Below are 12,264 nucleotides of genomic sequence, written 5' to 3' on the forward strand. Positions count from 1 at the left end.
AAGCCAACAAATGTGTATAGCATGGGAAAGCATAGCCATAAATGACAAGATGAGGCAATGAAATCTGAAATACATGACCTTAAGACATGAATTATGTAAACAACTAGACAAATACAACAGAAAATATCAAAGACTGGACTTTGTGTTCGTTCAGAAAAACAAACAAAAAAACAAAGATATAAAATTGGGGGTCAGTAGGTGTTGTAAGTGTTTGTACAAGGGGTGTCTATTTGCCTCGCAATGAGGATTGAGTGTGTTTTAATGTGTTGTTGTAACTGTGGTGGTGGTTATGACAGGCTGAGAAAGAACAGTGTGAACTGTAGCCTAATGGTCTTGGCAGTGGAGCTGCTCAACAGATGGACAAGCACTGACTGGCTTGTTGTGATTTCTTCAGATATATATTAGCATGCGGGACCAGATCTTTTACAGTAATGTCTACCACAGGCTTTCTAAGGGAAGTGGCTCGTTCCTGAAAGTGCCTGTGATCTGTGTGTTCAACCATCTCGAATGGCCCTCTCTGACTGTTAATTGTGCTTGTAAAGTGGACTTTCAAATGGGGAGCCCTACTTCTGGAATCCATGCTTTTATAATTCCTTTTATAAAATGAGGAATGTCTAAGTAATGATGCAGTAAACTAGCAGCGAAACTTTTTTAACAATATGATGACACTGCGAGCACGATAAAGACATATTATATCAATAGTTAATTGATATAATATAAAAAAAAAAATTCAATTATGTCATCCTTTACTCACCCTCATGTCGTTCCAAACCTTTATGTCTTTCTTTCTTCTGTGGAACACAAAAGGAGAAATTTGTCAAATTTTTCCATGCAGTTGCTATGCCTTTAAGCTTCAAACAGCATACAAAAAAACATGAAAGTATCATAAAAGTGATCCATATATCTTTAAGGCTTCATGTATATTCAGAATCTTCTGAAGACATACAACAACTCTGTGTGAGGAACAGACAGAAATTTAGGTTGTTATTAAAGGAATGTTCCGGGTTCAATACAAGTTAAACTCAATCGACCTCATTTGAAGCATAATGCTGATTATCACAAAAATTTATTTTGACTAAAAAAAAAAAAAAAAGGTTACAGTGAGGCACTTACAATGGAAGTGAATGGGACAGTTGGAGGGTTTAAAGGCCGAAATCTCAAGCTTATAATTTTATAAAAGCACTTACATTAATTCTTCTGTTTAAACACGTATTATTTGAGCTGTAAATTTGTTTAAACATAATTTTTACAGTCATTTTAGTGTTTGTTGACATTACATTGTCATGGCAATGAAGTTGTAAAATTGGCTATAACTTTACACAGAAAAGGTTAGTAAGTGATTTTATCACACAAAAATCATGTTTACACGTATATTGTTTATGTCTTGTGGCTATACTTTTGAAAAATGGAGTATTTTAATGTTCAAAAATTACCCCCCATTCACTTCCATTGTAAGTGCCTCACTGTAAACCAGTTTTTATATGATTTTATTTTTTTAAAGAATAGGAGGGGCAAGTCAAAATACATTTTTGTGATAATCAATATTATGCCACAAGTGCTGTCGATTGAGCTTAACTTGTACTGAACCCAGAACATTCCTTTAAATGATTATCTTGATATTCGCCCTAGCTCTGCTTTGCACGAGAAGCAGACGCACTGAAAGAAGCAGTAATGTTTTAAGTTGTCAATGAGTCTAAAAGATTTGTGAATCAGATCCTGTTTTCATGTTCAACTCACTGATTCAGTGCAGTTGCAGTTCTCAAGCTCACTGTAGGTGAAGATTATCAGTGAATAACGACTTAAATGTTGATCTGTTCCTCACTTAAAACTATTTGTGGCTTCAGAGGGTTTGGAATATAGCACACAAGTCATAGGAACCAATTTGATGATACTTTTATGGTGCTTTTTAAAGCTTGAAAGCTCCAGTCCCCATTCATTGTAACTGAATGGAAAAAGGTGACCAGAACCTTCTTCAAAATTCCTTTTTTGTGTTTCACAGAAAAAAAAGTCACACTGGTTTGGAATAACATAAGGATGAGTAAAGGATGACAGAATTTTATTTTGGGTGTACTATTCCTTGTATATAGTATATTCAGATCTGTCTGATAGATTTGTATATGTATATTTTAGGCACATTCAGGAACTTCCTATGCCTATAACATGCTTCTAATTGGCTCTAGAGTACAGTGGCATTACCTAGAAGCACTGCTTAATATCAGGAATACCCTCTGTGGTGAATCCAGCCTGATCCTCAAGCTGTGCTCCTGGATAGATCTTGTTTCAAACCTGGACTGTGTGCTGCCTGAGAGGATGGGCCTGAGGTAGGGTGGGGGTGGGGTTTTGTGAAGGTAGTGGGGGAGGCGCGTGCTGTACTTGCTTTCCTTACTTGAGCCCTCCAGTGGGGACAGCGTGGCACTTCTTGTGCTCCATGAGCTGCTCGGGCGTCTTCATGAACTTGTGGCAGACGTCGCACTCAAACATGCGTGTGATCAGATGGATCTGTAGATGCCGCTCGTACATGGCCCGAGTCTTACAAACAAAGTTGCAGAACACGCATTCAAAGCCTTGGAGAATGAGACAGGAAGGGAGGGAGAAACTAGGTGCCATTACCATCTCTATATATCATCTCATTGTGTCGGCACAAGTTAGTATAAAGGAATTGGATTACATAAGATCTGATGGGGGTGACCAAGATAAACTGAATTCAAACAGAAATGTAATGTCAACACGGAGCCGTTCCATTAAAAATAAAACAGCATTCTAGGCCAGGGTTATCCAAATATGATTATATATTTAACCCCCTTCCTAAAATATAAAGGTAGCTATATATTTTCATTTGTAAAGACCCATTAATACTGTCTGAGAAACACATTAAACATGATATTATAAAGAAAACATGTTGTTTCTGACCCATTAAAGTGGTCCGTCTCACCTTTCTCTGCCTTTTCCTCTGTTCCTGGGCCTGAGCTTGATTGACTGCCAGCAGAAGAAGGTGGGGCCAAAAGGCTTTTTAGTTCTTCATTACCCTGGGCAACATCTCCACCTTCAGAGCTGTTGAGGGAGTCACTAAGGGCTGACAGAGAGGAGGAAGTGCTCTTGGTCTCACTGAGAGGGCTTCTGGAATTGAGACCTGTGTGTGTTAATAAAGAGACAATGAGGGTCACTTCCTGAATAACAGACAACCTCCGTATTTGAATGACATGATGGTATCAAAGACCTGGCTTAGCTTAAGCCAGCAGTGAATTAGATAGGAGCATCTTTCAACACTCAAGGCATGATAATGAATTATGCAATGAATAAAGGAAAAGGCAGAAAAATCCTACAATTGATCGGAATCCACCCAGTGAGCCAGGCGGGAATATGCACGCCTAGAGCAGTTTGAAATGAACCCTTAAAGGAATAGTTCAAAATGAAAATTCTGTCATTTACTCATCCTCATATTGTTTAAAACCTAATTTTGAAGGAAGTCTTTATATTACCATACAACAGCAGTACATAGCGACTTAAAAAAAGAACCCAAAGTGTCATAAAAGTGTTCCATGCGACTTGTGCGTCATATTCAACCTGAAATTGAAGTTATTTTACTATGAAAATCTTGACTTCTGCAGTGTTTTCTGCATGGCTCTTCAGCAGTGGCATTTTGCCGCTACTCAATTTCCAGCGCCATGGTAAAAGAAACTGTATTTTACTTGAGTTGTAAGCTTGCAGTTTGAATTGAATATGAGATAAAAAGAGTATTTACCATGAAATAATGCCAACACTAACATGTATTTCTATTATGTTTTGTTCACAAAACATACATATAGCGTGGGACTAGTATGACCTGATTAACGCACAAATGACTCGTAAAAACCTGTTCTTTGGAATGAATTATTCCAAGCGACTCACCAACTCACAGGTTACTGGTTGTAATAAGTCGGGCAAATCCTTCACTAAATGAACTCACTGAATCCATTAGACCTGTTACTGAATGAAGATCTGACTCACTTCCTGAACCTCAAGCAAAGACATTACTTTAAGTCATGTCTAACTTTAAACGAAGCAGGCATTTTTTATTTTCCAAGGTTTTTGAAACTTAAATCAGTTATTGCACTTGTTGTTCGTATGACAACGTATATTTAAAAAATACACATTTTCAACATACTGATAAGATAAAAAAACTTAAAACATTAAACAATTAAAATGTTACCAATATAATATAATATAATATAATAAAAAAATTGGCCATGGCAGGTAACTCTGTCACTCTTACTAGCCACTTTGGAGGGTGAAGTTTTTTCAGGGTTTTTCCTGCATTGAAATTTCTGTGAATGTCGGGCGACTCTGAACTGCAGCCAAAGGAAATTTAATGGTGTTCATGCCTCTCATAACTTACACATGCATCTGTGCGGGGCGAATGAAGCATGCTTTCGCGTGAACCGCTAGAGCTCTGTGACAGTGCAAAGTGAAACTTGCGTGATTCAGTCGCACTTCACTCTATATTGCAATGGCTGGTAGAAAACACAAAACTTATGTGGCCCAATTGAATTCTACAGAGAACATTCTAGTATAAAGCATTAAATGCAGGAAATCAAACCTCTCAAACTGCTAGAGAGCACATACATTATAAACAGCACTGACGAGGTAAAGAGGAGACAAATTAATACATCATCGGTTTTTAAAATACGCATCATCTTACTTACATATATACGGCTGTTTACCACTGTATCTAGGTAACAACTTGAGAAGACGTCACTGTGTTAAGTGAAGTATTAAAGTTTGTCTCTTTGGATTTACCACGAAAACTTGCCATACACAGAACAACACTTGTGTTTGTCTCCCGCAGATGCACTGAATGTGCAATGATGTGATGAATGTTAGCGTTTGTCTGCCGCGAGCCCACGGATGCATTGCAAGAGATGTGAAGAATGTGAGCTGCTTTCTGAAGGTGATTTATTTGGACACAAGCAGGTAGAAGAAATGCATTATACCATAATAACTGCGATCGGGAGCCTGCAAAGACGCAAATGAAACATTATCACAAGCAGTTCACTTCCGCGATTTGGTACAATTGTGTTCATATCAGCAGCGAACCGCACATGAACCGTACCCCAGACCACCTTTTCAAACAGACCCGGGTGCGGTTCGCGGGTGCGCACCCGAGTTTTGGAAAACAGCGTTCACATTATCCAAACAAACCGAACTTTGACGTCAATTGACCAAAAGTGCTAGTGTGAAAGCACCCTATTAACTTGTATAGATTCATATTAAATCTATTAGGGCGATCTATTAGACTTTATTTTTTATTAGGCTTCAACTGTGAAAGTTGTAGTTAAAGGTTTCTAAATGAGTTTCATAACAAACACTACAGTTTTTTTTTTTTTTTTTTTTTTTTAGAAGACTATCAACATTAACCAAACAACAGTAATGTAAGGGCACCCATGGTCTTACCTAATGGCCTTGTCATTATAAATGCCACTGTTAAACAATGGTAGAACACTGGTAAACTTTCATAGGCAAGTACATTTTGAAGGGGTTGAAACTTCATGAACTATAGAAAAATTATTGACAAATTTTCTTCCTCCTTCCTATTTCTGTTCCAACTGCCATTTGCCTTTGGATATTTTATAAGTTACTTAAGCAATTAGGCCTGTGTCTGCTAAACTTGTTCTTGTTTAAATAAAATGTCATTTATAATATAATATAATAATTGTGCAAGTTCTCGTGTGAACAACACAACAGAGCTATGACAACTTGGATTTTGGATAAAGGACTACTTTTTATGACACCTTTGGGTCATTTTTAAAGCTTGAAAGTAAGTCACTATCAACTGCCATTGTATGAAAATCAAAAACCGGCACGTTCTTCAAAATCCTTCTGTTTGAGTTCCACAGAAGAAAGAAAGAGGGTGAGTAAATGATGACAGGATTTCCATTTTTGGAACTATTCCTTTCAAAGTCGGGAGGCGGGCTCTCTTCCCTAAGAGGCACTCTTGCGGCTTTAGCATGACTTCAGTTTCCAAGCAGCCAGAACACACAAGCCTGTGCTCTTATTGATCTCCATTGTGCCTGAGAGCAGCAGGGGAGGGGGGCTGCCTAGGTCAGGGCCGCCACAGCTAAGATGGCGGGAGCATCTCGGGCCATGGCTTTCCCTTGGTGCTCTCAGAGCTCATGAAATGGCCGATGCCAACTCACGCACATGCTTCGCTTACATGTTAAGACTTCCGTTCCTTTGAAAGCGTGCATGCAGAATACAGAGTAGGTGGTAATTTTGAATCTTCTGTCAGCCGCAATAACTGTAATCTTTGAATACAGATGTGCCGTGTGACTCGTGTGCGTTATGAACTCCATTTGAAGAAAACGACTTTATCAGACTGAACTGGACGCCCTCTATTAGGCTACAATGAGCACCGGACGTTGCTCTAAATATCAGGATGAATTAGTGTCCGGGTTTAGCAGAACACCTGCAGTATTCAGCAAAGCATTTCTGATGGAGACAACAGCTGCCAGGCAGGCGCTCCAGTGACAGCAGCAACTCTCAGCCACCTTCCTAAGCAGGAAACAAAGAAGTGCAGGCTGGTACGTGCTGACCCGGGGGTCAGCCAATCTGTAACAAGGGGTGTCTTTGGCGGGGCGCTAAATCGTAGTTGACAAACCAACTTGTTCTTTTGCTGTCACTCTCAGAGTTCACTGTCTTGTTAACGGTGGACTCAAGCTCACTGTAAAATGCCAGTGGCGTAAGAGGGAGTTTGGGAGTGTTGGGCTGCTTCGGTGGTTAGGTGTGAGCGACTAAAGCTATCGATTTTTCAGCCTCCTTAGGTCAAATAACACCATGCCTTGCAGTTAACACACACACACACACAAACAAACACAAACTCTCAGTCAGTTCCTTGACTGACTAAAAATGAACCTGAAATACAAGCCAGAAATTAACATGTGAGAATGCTCAACAAACCGAGAAATGTTTTGAGAGAGCCACACAGTGGCAAGAGTCAAAGTGTTTACACTTTTCAGGAAAGTTGGTCTACAAATGGTTTACTTATACTGCCCAATAAAGCCAAAGCACAGTAACTGCACCGACACTAAAACTTGAGAAAAATGGTTTGATTGTCCAGTCAAATCTGACTGTTTTTACTCTAAATCGGAGCACAGATGAGTCAAATCCATCTATCACAGGACAGATCATAGTCAAAAAGATCCGATTTAGGTTATAACTCAATTTTGACAAAATGTGTATTTACTGCATTTTGCCTTTGCAGGGCAGTATAGTGGCTTTAAAGTGCAATATTTAAGTATTTTAAAGTATTTCAGCACCACCTTTAAGAGGAAGGTTCAAACACATGGCAATTGATTTGGTCCAATCATTATGTTTTCTTGGCCCATTCGGCAAATCTGAGCAAAATTTCTTATCTACTTTTTACCATTTTTACCATTTACCAGTCTGTCAATAAATACCTGCAACTGTAGTTATCTACATTGATGAATGCCAGCAGAAACATTCTCTGCCTCTACAGCAACATTATGTAAGGCACTTATCTCGAACTAACATCTGTTTAAGTTTTTAGCTACACCTTGCAAGGTGACAAACAGATTTTGATATGCTATGATATGTCTTGATACTGAAAAACCATAATCTTGTTATAAGCATGGCAAAACCGAGCAAATATAAATACAAAAACTGCTTGTAATATGAAATGCCCCTCCTGACACTCAGGTCTTTAGTAGTTGCAATTTCAGCAGTAACTTAAAAAAAAATAAAAAAATAAAAGAAAACATACTGAACTTGCGCCAAGGTTTACCAAGTATGTACATTTTAAATGAGATCAGACTGATATGCTATGTCTAAACTGTAAAAATGTTGAAATCTTACCTGCGTGCCCTGCACTGATGTGAGCTTTCATCTCGGCCTCGTCCACACCCACATACTCACAGGTGCTGCAGCAGAGCGAGAACATCCACTGCTCTTTGTCCACATGCAGAGACATATGACTAACAAACTGAGCATTTATCTCCGTCTGGAAGCCGCAGACATGGCAGCTGTAGTAGTAGGGGCAGTTTTTCAGCTCTTGGCCATCAGTGGTCACAGCAGTAACGATCTGTTCGGCATCTGTGTTCACCAGTTTGACCGAGTGGATGGTGAGGTGCTGGTTGAGGTTGGCCCGGCACTTAGCCGCATACGGACACAGGTGACACTTATATTTCCTCTCGTCTACTGAGACAAACAAACACACACACAAAAGCTCTTAGTAAGGAAGATTGTTTTGTCAATAGAAGATCTTCATAATGTGATTTTCAAAATCGACTGGCATTAAAATCAAGTAGGCAACGTAGCCTACTTTTATTTCTATTAAAAATATTTAAGGAATGCAAAAATTTGAATTTTTACCTAAATAAATTTTCAGTCCAAAGTACTTTTGGGCATACATTTAGGCCATGTTTATTATTGTTTATTTATCTCTTTTATAATGTTTGAGGCTAAAACGAGTTTTAATTTTTGTCCATTATTAAAAAAAAAATAATTTCCCAAAAAGGATAGACGCATGCCATTCCAATTTGTGAATGCACATTTTATAATGTATTTATTAAATATGCATATATTAAAAATGACCATTCGTAGCCACATTTTTATCTAAAAGTAGCTAGTATTTCAAGCGGTAACCCAGCTAACATTCGTCATGGTACGTTATTCATGACATTAAATTAGGCCAATAATTTATTTTTGGAAAGGACTATAAATAACCAGACTTAAGTAAACAGATTAAAAAACAAAAAAACTGACAAGTATGAGTCTTGTAAAACAGGTAAGTTCAATTTATTAATTTGCAGAGTTGGGGAACCTTACTTTTAAAAGTAATATGTTACATTATTGCATTGCTGATAACAAAAGTGATTATGTTACATAATCCCTTTGTATGGTAGCACGTCATTTATTTTTGCATTAAAAAGTACCTTTTTCTCAAGGACACTGAAGTGTGCTCTCTTGTTTGCTCTCTCTCACGCACACACAGCATGTGCGCAGAAAGAGAGAGAGAAGCCACGCAAAGATGGTTAAAATTTACTTACGTGGGGGCCTGGGTAGCTCAGCGAGTACTGACGCTGACTACCACTCCTGGAGTCGCGAGTTCGAATCCAGGGCGTGCTGAGTGACTCCAGCCAGGTCTCCTAAGCAACCAAATTGGCCCGGTTGCTAGGGAGGGTAGAGTCACATGGGGTAACCTCCTCATGGTCGCTATAATGTGGTTCTCGCTCTCGGTGGGGCGCGTGGTGAGTTGTGTGTGGATGCCGCGGAGGATAGCGTGGGCCTCCACATGCACTACATCTCCACGGTAATGCACTCACCAAGCCACATGATAAAATGCGCGGACTGACGGTCTTAGATGCGAAGGCAACTGAGATTCGTCCTCCGCCACCCGGATTGAGGCGAATCACTATGCCACCATGAGGACTTAGAGTGCATTGGGAATTGGGCATTCCAAATTGGGGAGAAAATATTTATTTAATAAAAAAAAAAATAAAAAAAATTTACTTGCGTGCTAGGTTTAAATAGTTTTTATTATTATTAGTAGTGGCTTCGGATGACTGCATAAACTGTGTTTCTGCCATCTGCTTGCATGATTACTGAATGCATTTGTGCTGCAATTTATTAATTAAAAATCAATATGGTTTAATTATTATGGATAAGGAATAAATTGCACAACAATGAAATGATCATTGCATAATCATAAACATTCCTAAGTGTGATGTGTGAGTTAATGACTATGTTAACATAGACACCAAAAAGACATTTATTGCGAGAAAGCTGTTTAAGGCTCAAAATCGGTGTATTACATGACCTTTGTTTGCAGCTTTCTCTTTACTCTCATATACATGCGGCTTGGTCAGTAAACAGCTTTCTCCACAGCAATTTTCCCACAATGCTTGTTTAAACAACAAGCATGGGATCCAAGGAAGACTTTGCTATTTTATTCTCCGTTGCTTCGTTTTATTTCCTGATATTCCAGAGTTGTTAGTGTTTGTTTCCTTCACTTTCTATCACACCCTGCAGCTAAACTGCAACGCAGTAGTGGGGTTTCTCTCTTATGTAAAACTCTGGGACTCCCCCAAAAGCATGAGTGCATATATGCAGATGTGAGGGCAAGTCAATATTTTACATTTGTGTGTATAAATGGGTATATTTTAGAGTGATTTTCCCACGGTACTACTAGAAATGTTAAATTCTTCCTGCTGTGTTGACTTGTTGGCCTCAATCCTATAATGTTTGTTATCTGGTCTGTCTTCAAACACCCATCAGAACGCTGCTTAAGTGTTTACATGGCCACATTAAGCTGTGTTCTAGGTGTGTTAAACCGTTTCATCTTATTGCCTTAAACAGCATAAGGAAATTGGTGTTCTAGTTTATATGACGTTTCAGAACGATGCTTTCTGCAAAAACCCTGAAATAAACTGGTTTCTTAAGTGCATGTAAACGTGGTCAATAAGTTGAGATGTTTGGTGTATCTGTCTCGTCTGGGCTATTCTGAGATCTTCAGGCTCTCTGACCCCACTGGACTTTATTTATTTGTTTTGTAGTCCAGTCTGAGATGTATTTGGCTGGCCCGTGATCAGACAGCTCACTGATGCTCTTCAGAGACCTGTGGGACACGATTGTTCCAGGATCATGCAAGGCTGGACATGGTTGTGCTGTGCTCTAGGGGAGCTTAGTGCTCTAGGAGACTTGTTTACAGATTTGTAATTACTTGGGCACTTTTCCCACCAGGACTAATCAGTAGTCTAATCTCTTTAAAGGAAGGGTGACCTAAGTGAACCTTATTTACTTATCTAGGGTATTACTCATCCTAACGACAACATACAACACCGTGAGACATGTATTTGAATGTGTGTTAACACAGTATTACACAAACCAGTCTTCAGTCACTTGGGCTGATTGTTGTTGTGCAACAACAGATGCACTTATCCTGCAGTTAACTGATTAATACAGTTGGCCAGGAAAGTTCACATGACATGTTGTGGCGAATGTTGTACACTACAATACAAAAGTTTGGACACACCTACTCATTCTTGCTATTTCTCACAGTTTAGAAGAATAGCAAAGACATTAAAACTATCACTACGTTTAGATGCAATTTTAAAATTTTAAAACTAAAACAATAATTCGTCTTTTTTTTAAATGTTATGTAAACACTTTAGTGCGACTGAAATCATCAAAACAGTCTTTTTTTTGCAACAGATTTTTATGAGACCTAAACAATGCGATTGTAGCTTGGCTTCGTCCAGCATGTAAACAGTAATTGGACTTCAAATTGCCTTGGTGCTGTGCATATGCATACTCCAAAAAATACAGGAAGCATGACGTGAATTTAACATGCCGAATTTTATGTCCTTCCTTCAAATATTCGATTACGCATTCTGTCATGTACTGTATACTCAACATAGCAAAAAAAACCTGCTTTAGTCTGATAATAACTACGCATATAAACATACTCTATGAAATAACATAAATGGAAGTATGAGAATTATGTAGTGACCAATCAAAAAGCTAAATCTTACATTTTAGCTGTTTTAAAAGTAGCTGTGATAAGGATAAGTTCGTGGGCAATGGAGGAGTCAGGAGACAGCGAACAGTTGAGTGTTTATTCTCACTTCAGCTTCACACACAAATACACACACGGCAGCTGCGTGAGGCTCTCTCTCTCTCTCGAACTGCCGTCTCCCGCTGCACTTATCCCTCTCCTCGGCTGATTAGCCCGATTGGGGGCCGGGCGTGCATAGTCACGGCCCGGCCCCGCCCTCCTCCTCGTCACAGTAGCCACATTTTTCTATATTACAGCTCTTGACATAAGCAACAGGTGCTTCTCTCAAGCAACAGAAGCCACCTGCACTTTGTGACATCCTTTCCAGCACTATCTGGTCCAACTCATTCATTTAAATAAAAATGTTTAAAAACAAATAAACATTTTAGTAGGGCAGTTACTTTACTGTGTTAATTTAGTGAGATTAATTATATATATATATATATATATATATATATATACATACAGTTGAAGTCAGAAGTTTACATACACCTTAGCCAAACACATTTAAACTCAGTTTTTCACAATTCCTGACATTTAATCGTAGAACACTCCCTGTTTAGGTCAGTTAGGATCACTACTTTACTTTAAGAATGTGAAATGTCAGAATAATAGTAGAGAGAATGATTTATTTCAGCTTTTATTTCTTTCGTAACATTCCCAGTGGGTCAGAAGTTTACATGCACTTTGTTAGTATTTGGTAGCATTGCCTTTAA

At 38.7% G+C, this 12,264-nt stretch overlaps 1 protein-coding gene across 11 annotated transcripts in view; it reads right to left on the minus strand.

The window, feature by feature from the left end:
* The window catches only part of LOC127444830 (zinc finger protein 827-like), a 362,567-nt gene that overhangs the window by 254,109 nt on the left and 96,194 nt on the right, over nucleotides 1-12,264 (minus strand). For 8 of the 11 annotated variants that reach the window (XR_007897878.1, XM_051704383.1, XM_051704385.1 and 5 more), the window contains exons 10-12: nucleotides 7,849-8,190; nucleotides 2,933-3,130; nucleotides 2,387-2,564 (exon numbers count right to left, since the gene is read on the minus strand). Coding sequence is in view for 10 of the 11 variants with exons in the window: in XM_051704383.1 (XP_051560343.1) it covers nucleotides 2,387-2,564; nucleotides 2,933-3,130; nucleotides 7,849-8,190 (718 nt within the window). In the remaining variant the exon portion in view is untranslated. Of the gene's footprint in view, nucleotides 1-754; nucleotides 792-2,386; nucleotides 2,565-2,932; nucleotides 3,131-7,848; nucleotides 8,191-12,264 lie in introns of all 11 variants that reach the window. The other 3 variants (XM_051704389.1, XM_051704388.1, XM_051704380.1) reach the window with 2 other exon arrangements.

Source organism: Myxocyprinus asiaticus, chromosome 8 (genome assembly GCF_019703515.2).
Source record: "Myxocyprinus asiaticus isolate MX2 ecotype Aquarium Trade chromosome 8, UBuf_Myxa_2, whole genome shotgun sequence".
In the NCBI taxonomy this organism is placed as follows: Eukaryota; Metazoa; Chordata; class Actinopteri; order Cypriniformes; family Catostomidae; genus Myxocyprinus; species Myxocyprinus asiaticus.